This window comes from Oryctolagus cuniculus, chromosome 3, assembly GCF_051225735.1.
Source record: "Oryctolagus cuniculus isolate XC-2025 breed Fujian yellow rabbit chromosome 3, ASM5122573v1, whole genome shotgun sequence".
Classification (NCBI taxonomy): Eukaryota; Metazoa; Chordata; class Mammalia; order Lagomorpha; family Leporidae; genus Oryctolagus; species Oryctolagus cuniculus.
Window position 1 is genome coordinate 174173595 of NC_142869.1, and position 18308 is coordinate 174191902.

At 56.6% G+C, this 18308-nt stretch overlaps 1 protein-coding gene across 12 annotated transcripts in view; it reads right to left on the bottom strand.

Moving 5' to 3' along the window:
• Nucleotides 1-18308, bottom strand: part of LOC100353013 (zinc finger protein 783) — a 34779-nt gene that overhangs the window by 7961 nt on the left and 8510 nt on the right. Inside the window, exons 2-8 of one of the 12 annotated variants that reach the window (XM_089329563.1) lie at nucleotides 17691-18074; nucleotides 17467-17593; nucleotides 17188-17319; nucleotides 9667-9834; nucleotides 9236-9364; nucleotides 8302-8412; nucleotides 2426-2578 (exon numbers count right to left, since the gene is read on the bottom strand). In XM_089329563.1, the coding sequence (XP_089185689.1) occupies nucleotides 2559-2578; nucleotides 8302-8412; nucleotides 9236-9364; nucleotides 9667-9834; nucleotides 17188-17319; nucleotides 17467-17593; nucleotides 17691-18074 (1071 nt within the window). In that variant the 3' untranslated portion in view covers nucleotides 2426-2558. Of the gene's footprint in view, nucleotides 1-2; nucleotides 108-447; nucleotides 1367-1663; nucleotides 1773-2224; nucleotides 2579-4257; nucleotides 7558-8301; nucleotides 8413-9067; nucleotides 9365-9666; nucleotides 9835-17187; nucleotides 17320-17466; nucleotides 17594-17690; nucleotides 18075-18308 lie in introns of those variants that run through there. The other 11 variants (XM_089329559.1, XM_089329552.1, XM_017342654.4 and 8 more) reach the window with 11 other exon arrangements.

The following is an 18308-nucleotide window of genomic DNA, read 5'->3' on the forward strand; positions in this document are numbered from 1 at the left end:
ACCAGTGCCAGGCCGCACACATCCCTCTGCCCTGGGCAGGCTGCAGCCGCCTGCCTCATCTCCACCGTCCAGCGGGCTCAGGAGCAGCAGCTTGCTGGTGGCCGGGTCTGGGGAGAACAAGACAATGGCAGGCCATCCTCTGCAAGCCCGGCGCAGGGCCTGCACCCCTTCACGGTCTTCCGGGAGCACAGAGCGCAGGATGGGGAAACTGAGGCCCAGGATGGGGCGTCAGTGGTCAAGCCTCCTGCTGCCTTCCTTCCCCAGGTTATCCCGGCCTCCCTGAGGGTGGGTGGGCACCCTCCCTCCCTCTCCACCTCCCCCACAGCATGCTGGGATCATCTTGTGGAAGAAGAACCTTTGCAGCCTGGCCAAGGGAAGCAAGGCACATGGCTCTGGGGCTCAGCCTTTCAAGGATGGGAGGGAGCGGACCAAAGGCCAGCTGCTCACCTTCCCAAAGCAGAGCGAGTATTTGGGGGTGCAAGCAGGCTAGGATGGGAGTGGGGGCAGCCAGAAAACTCCAGGACTAGGGCTGGCGCTGTGGTGTGGAAGGTTAAGCCTCCGCCTGCAGAGTCAGCATCCCAGGAGGGCACTGATTCGGGTCCCAGATGCTCCACTTCTGATCCAGCTCCCTGCTAATGTGCCTGGGAAAGCAGCAGAGGATGGCCCAAGTCCTTGGGCCCCTGCCCCTATGTGGGAGACCCGGAAGAAGCTCCTGGCTGCTGGCCTCAGCCTGGCCAAGCTCCAGCTATTACAGCCATTTGAGGAGCGAACCAGTAGATAGAGGATCTCTCTCTCTCTCTCTCTCTCATTCTCTCTCGTTCTCCCTCTCCCTCTGTAACTCTTTCAAATAAATAAATACATGTTAAACAAACAAACAAAAAAAAAACACAGGGGCCAGTGCCATGGCACAATAGGTTAATCCTCTGCCTGTGGTGCTGGTTCTAGTCCCGGCTGCTCCTCTTCCAGTCCAGCTCTCTGCTGTGGCCCAGGAAGGCAGTGGAGGATGGCCCAAGTCCTTGGACCCCTGCACCCGCATGGGAGACCCGGAAGAAGCTCCTGGCTCCTGGCTCCTGGCTTCAGATCGGCGTAGCTCCGGCCGTTGCAGCCATTTGGGGAGTGAACCAACAGAAGGAAGACCTTTCTCTCCGTCTTTCCTTCTCACTGTCTGTAACTCTACCTCTAAAATAAATATCTAAGACTTATCAAGTTCTGAGTGTTCCAGGCCGGCCCTGATTCTCTGGACCTAGGGCTCCCTGAAAAGCACAGCCACAGTCAATCCTCCTTTGGTGGGAGGGGTTTCTTGAGACCTTGTAGTATGCAGGGCACAGCCCTGCGCGTGCCCGACGTGCAAAGACCGAGGCGGGGAGGTCCCAGCTTACTAGAAGTGAGCGAGCGGCAGACAGAGTGTGGGCAGGAGCCACCTCTGGCGTCACAGGAAAGGCAGGACGGTGAGGAGCAGACCCCAACTTCCAGGTGGCCCCCACGAGACCTGGACGAGTCATTTAACCCCTCTGCACTTCACTTCACAAGACCCAAAAACGGGAATTCAGGTACCTTCCACCTGCCGGCAGACGGAGGGCTGGTCAGCGACCTCAGTGGGCTCCTGTGACTGAATAAGGGAATGAAGGCCAGGCGTGGGAGCCCGCAGGGGCCGGCCTCTTACCCGGGTTCCCCGACACCACGTGCCGGCCGAGCGCCTCCTGCCACGCTGCCGTGCCGCCCCGCTGCTGCTCCGAGCACTCGGCGGCCACCTCTTCGGAAGTCAGGGGTGCCTGGAAGGACAGGTCATCGGCATCACAACCACTCAGAGAACTAACACCAGCTAAGGTATTTTCTCTTCCCCTCTGGCCAAGCCCACTTCAGGAAAGGGGTGGAGCCAGGGGATTCAGGGTCAGGGTTCCTGGTTCTCCTCCCTCTCCCGGCTACACACATACCCGTGTCCTCCATGTGGGCTTTGTGGAGGGGCTTTCGGCTGATTTCCCTTACCTTGATCCCACCCTCACTCCCAAGGGTCATTTGGGCATGAGAGCTACAACCACTGGCCAACCACATCCCAGACAGACAGACAGACAGACAGACATCTTTCCCGGGTCACCCTTTTCCTCTGACATTTCCCAAGCCCTTCAAAGTCAACGGTGACGAGCGTTAGGTGCCAAGAGGGCCAGGAGTCCCCTTCCGCTGTGAGTCCCAGTGGGTCCTCTTCCCCCACACGCAGCTCCTGTACCTTGGGGGCCTCCCCCTTGCTGCCCGGGGGCAGCCGCAGCACCCAGAAGTTCCTGTTACGCAGCAGGTTCTCCACGTTCTCCAGGCGCCGCTGCAGCAGCCCGTACTCCTGCAGCAGGGTGCCCAGCACGGCCCACTTGCTCTCCAGCTGGTTGCCGAACTCCACGGCCGTCTTCTCGCAGTCAGCCAGCTTCTTCTCGGCTGTGCCTGCGCGCCCCTCCAGACTCTGCAGCCGGGCAGCCTGGGACTCCATCTTCTTCTCTATGGCCTGAACAGCAGCCAAGACGGCCAGAAGGGAAATCTCTGTGCACTGGACCCGGGCCTCTCGCTGGAAGTCAGTTCCCAAATGCCAGTCCTGCAACAAGACAGCAGCAGGTGAGCCACTAGGAGAGGTGCCCAGAGCCATCCTAGCTACAGGAAGGCCAGGGTCCTCTGTCTGGGGAGAACTTCTGGTTGCTAGAAGTCCTTTCTGGTCAGATCCCTTGACCCACAAAGGAGGCAGATCCTGGACCCCACAGAGGTGGCCCCTGCAGAAGAATCTTAAACCAAGCGAGGAACAGTGGAAAATGAAATGGGAAACGATTACCATGCAAAGTGGACAGAGAGCCTAGCAGACCTGAATCCCAGTTCTACCACTCCATAGTCGGATTAGTGCAGCCAATGACTTGACCAGCCCCGTTTCCTTTCCCCGGGGACACGGCTCATCAAGAGCAGGCAAGGAGTGAGTGAGAAACTGGAAAACAGCCCAGGCAGCCAGCTCAGTGCCCACCTTCCTATAGCGCAAACCCCCAGTGACTGAGCGCAGAGACGAGCAAGGCCCCGTTGTTCTGCCCTCAAAGATCGCTGTGGTATTTCTGCCCTGACGTCCACTGCTTGGTGACTTCCTGTCCCATCTGAGATCCCGGGTCCCCAAGACCTCGGTGCTTTGTCAACCAGCCCCAGCACGGCCTCCACTTGGATGCCAGGTCTTCGTTGCCAGAAACAGGCCAAAGCTAAAAACCAGCACCTTACAGTAATCAGAACAAGGGACTATTTCAGAGAATACCCCACTCACGGGAGTTGGAAAATGTACCATGTATTCTTAGAAATAATAAAATAAAATAAAAAAAAAAGGAGGGTCTCAGTGGGACACTGCCAAAAATGGAAGTCTGGGAACCCCCATCCACGCCCACCCCGCCATGCAAATCCTCCGCAACTTCAGAGGCTGTCACTACTGCCTTAGTGACTACGTGAATGAAATGCACTAGAAGAATGGGAAGCACTTGGGGTATGCAACACTAGCACCTACTATGCTTTTTCAAGCAAATATAAATGGATTAATGAGCAGACGTGTCAGGAACCAAAGACTGACTAGTGCACTCTGTACAATGGAGTTCCCCAAAGCCTCCTTCCAAACAGCACTCCGCGAAACGGCCCACTCATACTAGGCACTGGTCACCAGACACTTGCCCCTGCGGCCTCTCTTCTCTGCGCCCCAAGGCAGGCCACTGACCCCTGCGGCAAAGTGTAGGCTGCAGGAGACGGATACGGCCGGGGATGCACGTCCCTGGCCTCCTGCAATGCCCTGCCTCCGATCCGGCACCCAGGAATGGACCTAAAACTACGGTGAAGCAGTTTCTGTTTGCGCGCGGAGACAGTCCCTCCACCTGCGGAGGGCTGGCTCTTGTGGTGGGGGTGGCCTCGGTCACACCTGCATCTGCCCCTCCCTCAGCTGCCGCAGAAAGGGCTTCCTGGGGAATTCGGAGATCCCCACCGGGGGAGTGTAGGGTGGGCCCAAAGGACCGTTCAGGAAGAGGCGCGTGGGCGGTCTCTGGACGACGTCCACAGCCCTCCCCCACCTCCACCCCCACCCCGGGCAATCAGAGCAGAGCCCATATTCCACCAGACGGCAGGGCGGCAGGGCACCTCGACACTTTATTTTATGGCTGCGTCCCCAGGGCCTTATTCCGTGCTTGTCAGGAAGGCACGTCCCTCCGTAGTCTCATCTTCCTCCCTCTTCCAAGACATCCTCCCGGGGAGCTCATCCTCCCTTACCGGAGCCGGAGCCGCCTCGGCCATGGCCCCAGCACTGTCCGCCGGCCTCGGGAGTTGCAGGCGCCGCCGCGCGGTCCTCTCTGCGGGAGGCCTCGGCCCACCCTTCTGCACACCGACTGGGCTGGGTGCTCAGGGATGCTCAGGGAGTGCAGAGACAGCCGAGACCCACCCCTGGCGGGCACGCTGAGCCACAGCGCTCGGCAGCGGGCAGCCCGGACTCGTGTCCCCATTGGCCGCCCTGGAAAGCCCTGCCCCTGCCCCGCGCTCAGAGGGTCCCTGCGGCCCGAAACAGGCGTCCCATTGGCTGGCTTTGGAGCCCGGCAGGTGCGGGGACCAGGCGCTTCTCTCCAGGCAGCCGAGCCCCAGCACCCCCGCAGCGCCCAGACAGCTCCCCCACCGCAGCTCACGCACTGTGCAAGCCACGCGTTAATGCCGACATGTTTATTGAGCACCGACTAGGGGCCGGGCTGCCCCTTTCACAGTCCTCAGGAGCCCAAACACTTCATTGCTTTACAAACGAGGAAAAATCTAGGCCCAGAATTCTGGGACCCTGCCAGCAGTGGTACCCACGCACCTCTTTTCACGTGTTTCAACGCAAAGCTTCCTATTGCAAGCCAGGCCTAACCCAGAGCCGAGCACACAGCGCTCTGAACTAAAACAAGGGCGGGGGGCGGGGAGCGGGGAGCGGAGGGAGCCTGTGCCTTGTGAATATGGTTTGTGTTTCTACTGGAACACCTGCACAAACACACGGCATTTACCATATAAAACACGGGCGTAGGAACTGAAAAAAGCGTTAGCCCAGGGCTTCCCACCTCTCAGGGCTGCTCTTGCAGCTGTGCGTTAAGCTCTGATCAGCTACACTGGCACCACATCCTCAGAACTTCAGCCCACCCTCCTCTGACCTGGGGCCCCAACAAGGGCAGGGGGTGCCACAGCAGACAGGGAGCACCCACAGCACAGGGAGCACACCACAGGGTGGTGTCATGCTGGCGAACCCAGTGAGCTTGGCTGCACTGCCTTACACACTTATCTTGGCCCCATCAGCCCCTACCTAGTTGTGTTCAGGACTTTGGAAGGAGTGTGCAGGGTCAAAGGGGAAACAAGGTGACACTGCTGGACACCCAGGAGCATACTCACCCTGGGTGCAGACCCGACCACTGCTGCCTCTCATGGTGCCAGGCAAGGCAGCAGTCATCAGGGTAACTGGGTACCCAATGCTCCAGTCTCAGAACCATCCACACCCAGGCTGACTTACAGGCAGCACCCAAAGTGGTGCGTTTAAAAGGCACAAGAACACTTCCCTCGGGACTTCTCCACAAGGCCTGATACTACTGCCTGAACTCCCGCAGTGGCCGCAGGCCAGCAGGAAGCCTTACCTTGCTGCAAACTGCAGAGGGGGATTCTAACTGCAGGGAGGGCTGCAGATCAAGATGGAAGGGAAAGGCTGTCCTGACCCTGAAAGGACAACCTGTGTGTCCCAGTGGCTCTAATCTGACCCTGACAATTCTCAGGTGACCTAGGAGACCGGGGCCATCACCCACTTGGACAGACGAGGAATCTAAGACTAAACATGGTTGAAGGATTCACCCAGATCTCCTAGACCATTTCTGCCCCAGAGCCACGCTCCTCAAAGGAGAACTCTTCGTCTGAGAGGAGACATCTGAGGCCCGAGTCCAGGTGGACTGCCACAGACGTCCTCCTCTTGGACAGGGGCCTCCTGGGCTCACTCTGCATTCCCCCTCAAGGCACTGTTTGGGGTGCAGTCCATGGGGCACGTGCATCCACGACCCTGAGACCTCCTGTGACTAGTGTACCCCACCCCAGCTCAGCTTTCTCTCCACGCTAACGGGGTAGACGATGGTGTGACTGTCCTGCAGGGAATACTGGGGCTCACTCTGGGCCAAGAAACACACACCTGGGAAGGCCACTGGCCTCCAGGACAGCAACCAAAGCATCAAGGCGTCACTATCAAAAGCCACGGGCTGGTCTAAACTGGGCCCCTCTCGCAGCCCCTCCAGCCTGGGGCTCTTGGTCCTCTTTGCAACAGTACATAACACTTGGAAAAGCAAAAGGAAAAATCCATTAAGAGAAAAAAATGCTTCAAAGTAAGAGTCGAAGACGCGCAGGGTCTTTCCTTCGGGCTCATGCTGGCCGCCGGCAGGAGGCGACTGTTGTCAGACTCAAGGCCACGAGGGAAGGGCCTCTGTCTCTGGTCCCCTGGACTGTCTGTGGTACCTGCCAAAGGGCCTCGACAACACTGGCATTCCCTAAGCCTGAAGGAATCCATTATAAGTCAGGAATGTAGAAAAAAGGCAGCAGAGTGACAGACCTAGGAAACAGGAACTGGAAGCATCTGACATCAAAGGGGCTATTGCTTCCCATTTGAACGGAAAAAAATTAAAAACCACCGAAGTATCTGCAAACAAGAAACCAGTCGGAGGCACGAAGGGAAAGGCTCCTCACGGCCAGAGCGGCCCAGGGCGCCTCCGCCTGCTCAGCCTTCCTCCATGTGGCTGGGGCCGGGCAGGGGTGGGCTCCCCTGGCGGGCATGGCCTCGGGCATGAGTCTGCATGTGGACAGCCAGGTGGTGGTTCCGGTTGAAGGCCCGGCCACACTGGGGACACTGGTAGGGCCGCTCGCCGGTGTGGATGCGCTGGTGCCGGAAGAGGTCCGAGGGCCGGCGGAAGGCCTTGCCGCAGTAGGGACAGGCAGGCCAGCCCTGACTGCTGCCCGTGTGCAGGCGCTGGTGCAGCAGCAAGCTTTTCCTCTGCTGGAAGAAGCGCAGGCACTCGCTGCAGTGGTACACCTTGGCGGCTGCTGGCCTGCGCCCCACAAACGCATGGCCTGCCAGGGAGCGGTGGCCCTCGGGCTCCTCGGGCAGCCAGCGGATGACGGGGCCAGGCACCACCACCTCCCCCGGCTCCAGCGTGGAGTCAGCTTCGCCCCACTCAGGGCATGTGCTGTCCCCAGCCTCCCTGTGCTCCTCCTCCACGTGGGTCCGCTGGTGGATCGTCAGGTTTATCTTCAAGCGGAAGCTCTGCCCACAGTCAGGGCAGGGGAAGGCCCGCTCGCGCCGGCGAGGGAGGACGCGGGGCGGTTGACCCATGGCCCCTGGCGGCCGAGGCTCCCCGACCCGCACCCTCGGCACCCCCTCCGCGTGATGCCGACTGGGGCCCCCTGTCCTGCTCCTGGGTCCTTTGGGGATTCTACACTTGGTCTGGCTCGGGGACCCCAGAAAGGGCTGCTCAGGACCCATCTCGTCCTCAGACGGTGCTTCTGTCTTGATGGCCACACCACCACCTGGCAAAAGGAATCTGTGTTGGTTTCCAACTGGACTGCACCTGCCCTCAAGTCACTCAGCCCAGTCTGCATCCAGGTCCATCCTGCTCCTCCCTCCCTCCAAATCCTGTCTCCCCATGTGCGCAGTGAACCCCTCTAGCCTGACGTCAGAACTCTAGGACAGACCTCTGACATCAGGCCCTGCCTCCAAAGCGTGCTACGGGGCCTCTGCAGCCTGGGAGCAGTGAGCAACCCCCTCCACTCAGTGCCACTCCCAGGCACAGCACATCTGCGCAGGGCGCCCTGCCTGCCTGCATCATGCCTTCTGCCACCAGGCGGCAGGCACGAGCCCAGAGGCTCCTGAGGCACAGAGCCGAGAAAAGGACAGGCTGATGGGCTGGGACCGGAGACTCGAGGCCACAGCGGTCACATCTTGGGGGCCCCTAGGGCAAGGAGGAGGGGTCCTGGCACTGAGCCCACTGGAAAAGCCCGGTTAGGGCAGAGGAACCTAAAATCACAGGCTGAGCCTGGGCCACTAGAGGCTGAAACGAGGCCACGTGGATGGCTTTTCTGTCATCGGAACACAAGCTGGCAGTGTGCAGCTTGCTTTCAAATCCTGTCTTTCCAGCCTGGCCAGACTGCAGTGGGGAGAGACTTCCGGAAGTCCACGCTGGGGCTGAGGGTGGGCGCTCCAGCACCTGACCCCACCACCCCTCTCCTTGCAAGGCTCCGCCCTGACCTCATGTGCCTTCACCCCTCATTCACCTGGGCCCCTGCTGGGCAGGATGTCTCTGGGAGGGGAGACTGGTGCCTCCCCCTCTGAAGACTCTCCCTCCTGTTTAATCAAGGACAGAACGCCGGTGCTGGCTGGAGGCCCTGTGAGAGACAGAATCCGTGAGGGCCCTTCCGACACTGGATTCCCAGAGGGAACGCGCGGGCGGACCTGCCAGAGGGAACAGGCGGGCGGACTTGCCAGGAAGAGGGAGCCACAGACTTTGGTCCAGCGGCCTTCCCAGGTGGGAAAAGGGCAACAAAGGCCCTGCCCCAGACCTCCTGCAGGCCACTAATACCTTGTCCCTCTGCACCTGAACGTCACGCTGACGGTCCTCGGGGTGACAGGGCTTGGGGAGGTAAGCAGTGGACAGGCACACTGCCCTCCTACCAGAGATCCCACCTCTCCAACTCCATGAGCAGAGCCCGAACTTACACGTGGCTGGGAAAGCACCCAGGGACAGGAGATGTCACTGCCCACTGAGGGGGCCACGCTCAGCGGGAGACACGTAGAAAGCACGGGGAGAAGGCAACAGAGGCAGAGTCAGGCTGGCAGCAAGAAGGAAGAGCAGGCCGGAGGAGGCCACACAGCCGGGCACACACGGAGACGGAAGCCACATGCAGACACGGCACACACGGCCCCGTGGCCCTAACCGCAGCGAGAACCCCTCCCCAGCCACGCTCCAGCCAGCCTAGCGAGCCCAGGACTCCAGCAGCTCCCCTCAGAGCATCTGCTTGTGGTGAAAACGCTAAGACCTACCTTCTTTGCAGCCTATGTCGGGGGAGCCAGTCCGCCTCCGTCCAGGCAGGCCCCCAGCCACTTCTCCAGCCCCCAGACCTCCAGCACGTCTTCCCAGGACCATGTGTCTGGTACCTGTGCACTGCCCTGGGGGACCATTCACGCTGCTGGCCTGGCTGTGCCCCTCACCCGTGCCTGGCTCGCAGGGGCTCTCTCTCGCTGCTGAGTCCTGCTGCTGTTCAGGGGCCTGCCCTTCCGTAGGCTCCTGGTGGGCAGGGCTGACCGGGCTGGGGATGTGCTCCGGGCATGGAAGGAGGCCTGGGGAACAAAAATCAGTGACGCCAAGCACAGCACGGAGGCCTCCCACCCCGGTGGCCAGGGATCCTCTGGGGAAGGGCTAAATGCACTCCCTGGGGTCCTGGGGCATCAGCTCAAAGGGCAGAATAATGAGGTGGGCCTCCCCGACATCCAGCACCTGGACTCGGCCCAAGGCGGCCACACTCAGGGGTGGGTGTGTGGCACACCAGTTACGTCACCTCTCGGGACACCCGCATCCTCACTGGAGCGCCTGTTTGAGTCCTGGTACCCTGCTTCCAACCCAGCTTCCTGCTAATGCGCACCCTGGGAGATAGCAGGCGATGGCTGAAGTACTTCGGTGCCTGCCACCCACGTGGGAGACCCGCAGTGAGTTTCTGGCTCCTGGCTTTGGCCTGGCTCAGTCCTGGCTGTTGTGGGCAACTGAGGAGTAAACCGGCTGAAGGAATGTTCCTCTCCATCTGTCTCTCTGCCTTTTAAATAAAACGAGAATGATTTTTTTTTTTTTTCAAAAAGAAAAAGGAATACTTACAATTTTTAAAAAAATGCTTACAATTTTTTTAAGGCCTTGATAATTCCCTAAAAGAACCAGACAGGTCTTAACAGCGCAGGGGTAAGAATTTGGCCCTGTAAGCAGAAGAGAAAGGCCCTGCTGCCTGTCCCTACAGCTACCACAGTGGCTTGCCGGCCTCCTGCAAGCCACTCTAGAGTGTCAGGGAGTCCAAGGCGCAGCACAAGACACACAGTGAGGCTGTGGCCTCGCAGCGCAGCACTTCCACCTGAGCAGGTTCTCCTGAGATAGCTCTCCACTCTCCTTACATCCGGGGCTGCATACGTCTGCCCAGGGCCTGCCACCCACTACGATCCGACAACCCACTTGTTACTGAGCTTTCCAAATGGTGACGCCTAAGTAAGCACATGTACCCATTCCCATAAGAAACAGAGATCCGATGTTTAAAAATCTTGGATGAGGGAAAAACCCAGTGAGCAAGAGGGTGACAGCGAACGGCTGACAGCATCAACTGCGGGTTCTCGTCACTTCTCTCGTGCTGAGAAGTCTGAAATCAGACGACCTGCATAAACAGACAAGGCATCCAGACTCCCTGAAAAAACTGGCTCCACCTCCAAACCTGAGTTTGAACCAACTGCGTCGGCTTTTCCAGAACAGTGGAGTCTCGAAAGAAGATGTGTCAGAGATGCCCAGGAGGCGGCCCGTCCACTCGGCCTCGACAGATACTTCTCTTCTAGAAGAAGTGGTAAAGCTAGCCACGGTGGCATCAGAGGGCGAGGTGCTGGTGGAAAACAGCTAACACATCCACGGAGCTGTCTCAGATGTGGGTGTGCTGTGGGGCAGACATCATCCACGGAACTGTCCCCAGCCCCTACAAGTGTTACCGCCACGCTGGACCCAAAGGCTTGCTCCCTCAGCAGATCCTAGAAATCCTAGTATCTCATCTTCTGCAGGTTTACCTTTGGATCCTCCCCACAACAGAGAAGCACCTCGTTCATCCCACTGAGAAGTGCACATGGCGACCAAGAACAAAACGAGGCCTCAAAAAAGGAGCGGAAGGCCGGCGCCGCGGCTCACTAGGCTAATCCTCCGCCTGCGGCGCCGGCACACCGGGTTCTAGTCCCGGTCGAGGCACCGGATTCTGTCCTGGTTGCCCCTCTTCCAGGCCAGCTCTCTGCTGTGGCCCGGGAGTGCAGTGGAGGATGGCCCAGATGCTTGGGCCCTGCACCCCATGGGAGACCAGGAGAAGCACCTGGCTCCTGCCATCGGATCAGCGCGGTGCGCCGGCCGCAGCGGCCATTGGAGGGTGAACCAACGGCAAAGGAAGACCTTTCTCTCTGTCTCTCTCTCTCACTGTCCACTCTGCCTGTCAAAAAAAAAAAAAAAAAAAAGGAGCGGAAAAAGTCTGAATCAAGAAATTTTTACATTCAGGAGCCACTAGGGAGTGAAAATAATTTTAAGTGATTTATTTAAGTATTTGTTTGAGAAGCAAACAGGAGAGAAACTGAGATTTCTTATCTGCTGCTTTACTCCCCAAGGCCGTCACTGGCCCAGGCTGGATCAGCCTGAAGACAGCGGCCAGGAATTCAATCCGGGTCTCCCACATGGGTGGCAGGGACCCTACCCGAGCCATCACACGCTGCCTGCCAGGTGCACATCAGCAGGGAGCATGAATTAGGAGGAGAGCCGGGACTTGAACTGCGATACGGGATGCAGGACTGCTACCTGGCATCTTTACCAGAAGACCAAATGCTCACCCCAAAACTACTTTTTCAACAGTGGAAAGAAGAGTGAGTCAGACTGGGGGATGCAGACAGCAGGGGGAAGGCAGCTGCACTCCCAGACGCAACCCGGCCAGCCAGGGCTGTTTCCAGTCAGAGAAAACTGGTCCTCCCCAAAGATACCACCTCAGTGAGAAGACCCCACAGAACCCCCTGGACTCCAGTGGCTCCTGATGAAGAGGAGGAAGCAGAGGGAGGTCCCCAAGACCAGGAGGCCAGACTCACTCGCAATCGCTTTCACAGAACAGCAGGAGCGACAGCAGCAGCACGCCCAGGAAGCTGCTCTAAGCCCAGCGGTCACCAGTGATGACCCTTGTCCCTCAGCAAATGGACCCTCAGCCCCAAGGGGTGTGTGTGTGTGTGTGTGTGTGTGAGCAAATGGACCCTCAGCCCCAAGGGGTGTGTGTGTGTGTGTGTGTGAGCAAATGGACCCTCAGCCCCAAGGGTGTGTGTGTGTGTGTGTGTGAGCAAATGGACCCTCAGCCCCAAGGGGTGTGTGTGTGTGTGTGTGTGTGAGCAAATGGACCCTCAGCCCCAAGGGGTGTGTGTGTGTGTGTGTGTGTGTGTGTGTGTGTGAGCAAATGGACCCTCAGCCCCAAGGGGTGTGTGTGTGTGTGTGTGCAAATGGACCCTCAGCCCCAAGGGGTGTGTGTGTGTGTGTGTGTGAGCAAATGGACCCTCAGCCCCAAGGGGTGTGTGTGTGCATGTGTATGTGAGCAAATGGACCCTCAGCCCCAAGGGGTATGTGTGTGTGTGTGTATGTGAGCAAATCGACCCTCAGCCCCAAGGGGTGTGTGTGTGTGTGTGTGTGTGAGCAAATCGACCCTCAGCCCCAAGGGGTGTGTGTGTGTGTGTGTGTGTGTGAGCAAATGGACCCTCAGCCCCAAGGGGTGTGTGTGTGTGTGTGTGCAAATGGACCCTCAGCCCCAAGGGGTGTGTGTGTGTGTGTGTGTGAGCAAATGGACCCTCAGCCCCAAGGGGTGTGTGTGTGCATGTGTATGTGAGCAAATGGACCCTCAGCCCCAAGGGGTATGTGTGTGTGTGTGTATGTGAGCAAATCGACCCTCAGCCCCAAGGGGTGTGTGTGTGTGTGTGTGTGTGAGCAAATCGACCCTCAGCCCCAAGGGGTGTGTGTGTGTGTGTGTGTGTGAGCAAATGGACCCTCAGCCCCAAGGGGTGTGTGTGTGTGTGTGTGAGCAAATGGACCCTCAGCCCCAAGGGGTGTGGGTGTGTGTGTGTGTGTGTGTGAGCAAATGGACCCTCAGCTCCAAGGGGCATGTGCATGTGTGTGTGTGTCTGTGGGCATGTGTGTGTGTGTGTGTGTGTGTGTGTGTGTGTAAGAACTGAACTCAAACAATACACACTGAAGTGCTTAAATGTCAGTTTGGTAATCTATAAATCTTTTCTTCCTTTTTAAATGAACATATTCTGAATGTGATTTCTGTCTCAGAGGCCCTGTTAGAGGGTTTACTTATTTTAAATAGAGTGATTATTTAAAAACAAAACAAACAGATTCTGGCTTTTTAGAGACTCCTGATTCAGAACACTACAATATGGACAGTGTTGTAGAGCAGCAGGTAAAGTCACTGCCTGCAACACCGGCATCCCATATGGACACGGGTTCAAGTGCCGGCTGCTCCACTTCCAATCTGGCTTCCCGCTACTGGCCTGGGAAAAGCAGCGGAAGTTGGCCCAAGTGTTTGGGCTCCCGCACTCATGAGAGAGCCATCCCTGGCCATTGCAGCCATTTGGAGAGTGATTTTGGAAGACCTCTCTCTGTGTAACTATTCCTTTCAAATAGGTAAAACTAAATTAAAAAAAAAAAAAAAAAAAAAAAACTACAAGTGACTCCCAAACCAGGCAGGTATGAAAGGATTCCCTGGGGAACCACTGTGGAACCCCAACATTAGCATCAGTAATTCTGGGTGGGACTAGGAAGTATGCATTTTTAAAAAGCTTCTTAGAGCAAAAGAGAGGGGCTGAATAAATAATTGAACAAGAAACTAAAATAGTGCAGTGGTTACGACACTGCTTGGGGCACCCACATCCCATACTGAGTACCTGGGCTCAATTCCTGGTCTCACCCTCAATTCTAGCCCCTACTCATGCATACCTTGGGAGGCAGCAGTGATGGCTCAGGTGGTTGGACCCTGCCACTCCACATGGGAGACCTGACCTGAGTTCCTAGCTCCTGGCTTTGGCTTGGTATAGCCCCAGCAACTGCAGCCATCGGGGGAGTGGAACAGTAGACGAAAGCTCTCTCTGCATCTCTGTGTTTCAAACAAACAAACAAAAAGTTTTTAAAAAATTAATTGGCCTCTAACATATGAAAGATACTCAACCACACTGGGAGCTGCCATTGAGACTATGTTGACAGGAGCCAGCATTGTGGAGTAGCAGGCAAAGGCTGCCGTGGGTGACGGGGTCCAAGCACTTGGACCACTTTCCACTGCCTTCCCAGTGCATTAGCAGGGAGCCGGATCAGAAATGGAACGGCCAGGATTAGAACTAGCACTCTGCTATGGGATGTGGGTGTTCCAAGTGGCAGCTCACCCCATCGTGCCGCAGTGCCCACCCTCATCTTCCTTTGACCCCAGAGCGCAGCTTCTAGGATCCATCCTAGATACACTGGGGGTAGGCGTTGGGGCACAGCGGGTCGAGCTGCTGCTCGGGATGTCTGCACCCTGTGTCAGAGTGCCGGCTGTGTCCCAGCTGCTCTGCCACTGATGCAGCTTCCTGCTAATGCGCCCAAGAAGGCAGCTGAAGACGGTCCAAGCGCTTGGGGCCCTGCTATCCACATGAGAGACCTGGATGGCGTTCCTGGCTTCTGGCTTGAGCCTGCCCATTGCAGCCATTTGGGGAGTGAACCAGTAGATGGAAGAAGATCTCTTTCCCTCTTTCTCTCCATTGCTTTGCTTTTCAGATTTACATATTACTCTGGTATATTATTACTCTGGCATATTACTCTGGCATATTATTCTGGTGCAAAGACATTTTGAAAATCATGCATAGCTTTTTCATAATATATATTTCCACGAACTTTTAGAAGATCCCGCACACATCAAGCGGGTGACATAACTGCATAGAGGTAATAATTATTTCAAGCGACTGTAAAAGGCATTTTATCTATAAGTCTTGAATAGAAGGTATGGAGGACAAAAGAGCTATACAAAACCAGATTAATCTTACAGGGGCACCAGTTCGAGTGCCTGCTAATGGGAAACCAGAAGATGACCCAAGTGCCACCCTGTCACCCACAAGAGACCAAGAAGCTCTAGCTTTGGCCTGCCCCAGCTTCAGCCATTGCCACCAACTGGGAAATGAACCAGTGGATGGAAGATCTCTGTCTCCTTCTCCCCCTCTCTCTAAATGTGCCTTCCAAATAAATAAATCTTTTTTAAAAATTTTAGGGGCCAGCACCATGGCACAGTAGGTTAAGCCTCTGCCTGAGGTGCTAGCATCCCACATAGGCACTGGTTCAAGTCCCAGCTACTCCACTTCTGACCCAGCTGCCTGCCACTGGCCTGGGAAAGCAGTGGAGGATGGCCCAAGTGCTTGGGCCCCTGCACCCACATGGGAGGCTCCTGGCTTTGGATCGGCCCAGTTTTGGCCACTGCAGCCATTTGGGCAGTGAACCAGCAGATGGAAGACCTCTCTCTCTAGCTCTCCCTCTCTCTGTCTGTAACTCTGCCTGTCAAATAAATGAATAAATCTTTTAAAAAAATTTTAGCTACCAAATGCAGGCATAATGATAGAATTATACCATTTTGCAGCCCCTGATGAAGTAACAAATCCAGACAAGAATCCTCAATGGCCAATTAATTGTTGTGGAAAGCTGATGATGGGGATCTTTATAATAGAAGGATAAGGCAGACCTTTGTGCCTCCTGATGTTACAGCAGGCAGTACACAGTGCCACCTCTCAAGTGGTCTTGCCAAAAAATACGGAAACTCCTCTTTGATGTACTTATCAGTTCATAGGAGACACAGAAAGTAAAAGAGGATGTTAAGGAACACCAAACCCAAACGTATTCAAAAGTAAACAGCATTCAAAAGCAGCAAGAACAATTACATCCAAATGTCAACAAATACATGGCCTGGAGGGTGGGAGGCACTACTGATAAGTGAGCCACCAAAATGTGGTCTCTCTGTAGAATGAAGATTGTTCAGCCAAGAAAGGAATGCAGTACTTACACTACAGCATGGACAAACTCTGAAAACACTAAGGCAGTCACAAGGTCATCGTATAATTCCACCTATATGAAACGTCCAGGAGAGGGAAATCCAGAGACAGGGAACAGATTACTGGTTGCTTGGGCAGGTGAAATGGGAATGCAGCGTGCGTTAATGGGCACGGGGTTTCTTTTTCATGGGACAAGATTTTTCTAAAATCAGACTGCGGTCACACAACTCTGAATACACTGGAAAATACTGAACTGTATACTTTTAATAGGTGAACTGCATGGTATGAAGCTTATATCTCAGTAAGACTGTTTAAAAATGAGAGGAAGCAGCAGGTATTTAGCTTAGCAGTGAAAACACCGGAGAACCTAGGCCTGAGTGCCAGCTCCAGCTCCTGACTCCAGCTTCCTGCTAACGCAGACCCTGAGGCAGCAGTGACGGCTCAAGCGATTGGATCTCCTGCCATCTAAGTGGGAGATCAGCTCCTGGCTTCAACCCATCTTAGCCCCAATGGTTGCAGGCATTTGGAGAGTTAACCAGCAGATGAGAGTTAGCTCGCGCCCCCTCTCTCTGATTCTCTGCCTCTCAACAAAAGAAGGAAACAAGAATTTAAAGGAAGAGCAGACTTTATAGGCTTTTGACAGACTTAGGAGACGTAACAAAATGCAACATGTGGACTTTATTATAATCAGGATCTAAACACCTACAGAAAACATTTTTGAGACAATCAGGAGAAAGCCGGTAAGGGCTAGATATTAGGTGATATTCTGTGGGTGTGACCATGGTACTGCGGTTATGTTTAGAAAAACGTATGGGTGAAGCACGTGTGGCAGGATCTAGCTCGCTGTTCAGTCTGGTGATGCTCACCTAGTGGTCCCCTGAACTACTTTTCCACTTATTTTTTAGAATTGCATTTTTTGGAGGAAACGTGCAGTCATCATTGGCATCTCTGTCCACACAGGCAGGGAGGGAGGCCCCAGCCCTCCTCTTGCTGACTTCAGCCTTACTTGGGCAGCAGCAGTGAGAGGCACAGGGAAGATACGGACACCCCTGCAGGTGCTGCTGCTGCTGTCACTGCTGGAAACGAGTCCCCACCGATAAAGCTCAGGGCTGACGGGCTTTCCGAGCGCCCTCGCCCTCGGTCCCACCACAGCCGTGTGAGGTGAGCGCCACCTGCTCCCCCGGGCAGACGCAGACTCTGTGTGGCTCTGAGCGGCCTTGGACAGAGCATGCCCCACTTTGGATTGAGGGCCTATGGCCCCTTCCTGGCCTGCCAGACTGTCTGGGAAGCCCAGGAGAGGGGGCCTGGCTCAGTTTGGCGCAGTGGCTCCCCTACCTGGCCCCCATACTCACCAGTGCCTGGCTTCCTTGGACATGCAGTCCCTTGCTCATTCTCCTTCTTCTCCTGGCCCCACTGGTCTTCAGGACAAGGATTCTCTCCCCTCTCCATCCGGGTGAGGATGTCCGGTTTGGCGATGGCATAATCTGGACAGAACAGGGAGGGAGTGGGGAAAGAACTGGGTCCCAAGTGCCCACAGAGAACCTGAGATGCCCAAGGAAACAGGCGCAAAGCAAAGACACAGGCCGCAAAGACACCCAAGCTGCACACAGAGGCTCCCCCTGCGGCCTTACCCAGGGAGACCAGCGTCTCGTAGTTGCCCCTCATCACGTGCTTGTACAGCTCCTTCTGCCAGTCCTCCAGCTTGCCCCACTCCAGCTCGGAGAAATACACGGCCACGTCATCAAAGGTCACGGGCACCTGGAACCACAAGGGTCACACTCACTCGCCCAACACTGACAGGCGCGGCTCCTCGGGCTCCCCCACCCCCGGGCACCCACGGGCACCCACGGGCTACCTTGGGGACCTCCCCCTTGCTGCCCGGGGGCAGCCGCAGCACCCAGAAGTTCCTGTTGCGCAGCAGGTTCTCCATGTTCTCCAGGCGCCGCTGCAGCAGCCCGTACTCCTGCAGCAGGGTGCCCAGCACGGCCCACTTGCCCTCCAGCTGGCTGCCGAACTCCACGGCCGTCTTCTCGCAGTCGGCCAGCTTCTTCTCGGCTGTGCCTGCGCGCCCCTCCAGGCTCAGCACTCGGCTCAGGCAGGAATCCACCTTCTTCTCCAAGGCCTGAATGGCGGCCACCACGGTCCACAGCGTGATCTCGGTAGAGTACAGGTAAGAGCTGTTCTCAGCAGCTGCCTGCGGCAAGGGAGGCGTGGGAGGCCGCTGGTCCCTCTCTGGAGCCTGCTCACAAAACAGAGAAGAGAGATGTTTCCGCAAGTGCCAATCACAAGATTTACCTGCCCTCCGGAGGCCCCCTCTGGGCTCCCAAAGGCCAATCGACAGCAAAATGGGGATGGGGGGGAAGCCGGGACACGAGTCGGGGTGAAGCCTCCTTGGCGGGAGACACGGCCAGCACGTGGGAAACAGGCGGGAAGACAGGACCGGAGAGAGCCAGCATCCACTCTCGGTGACGCC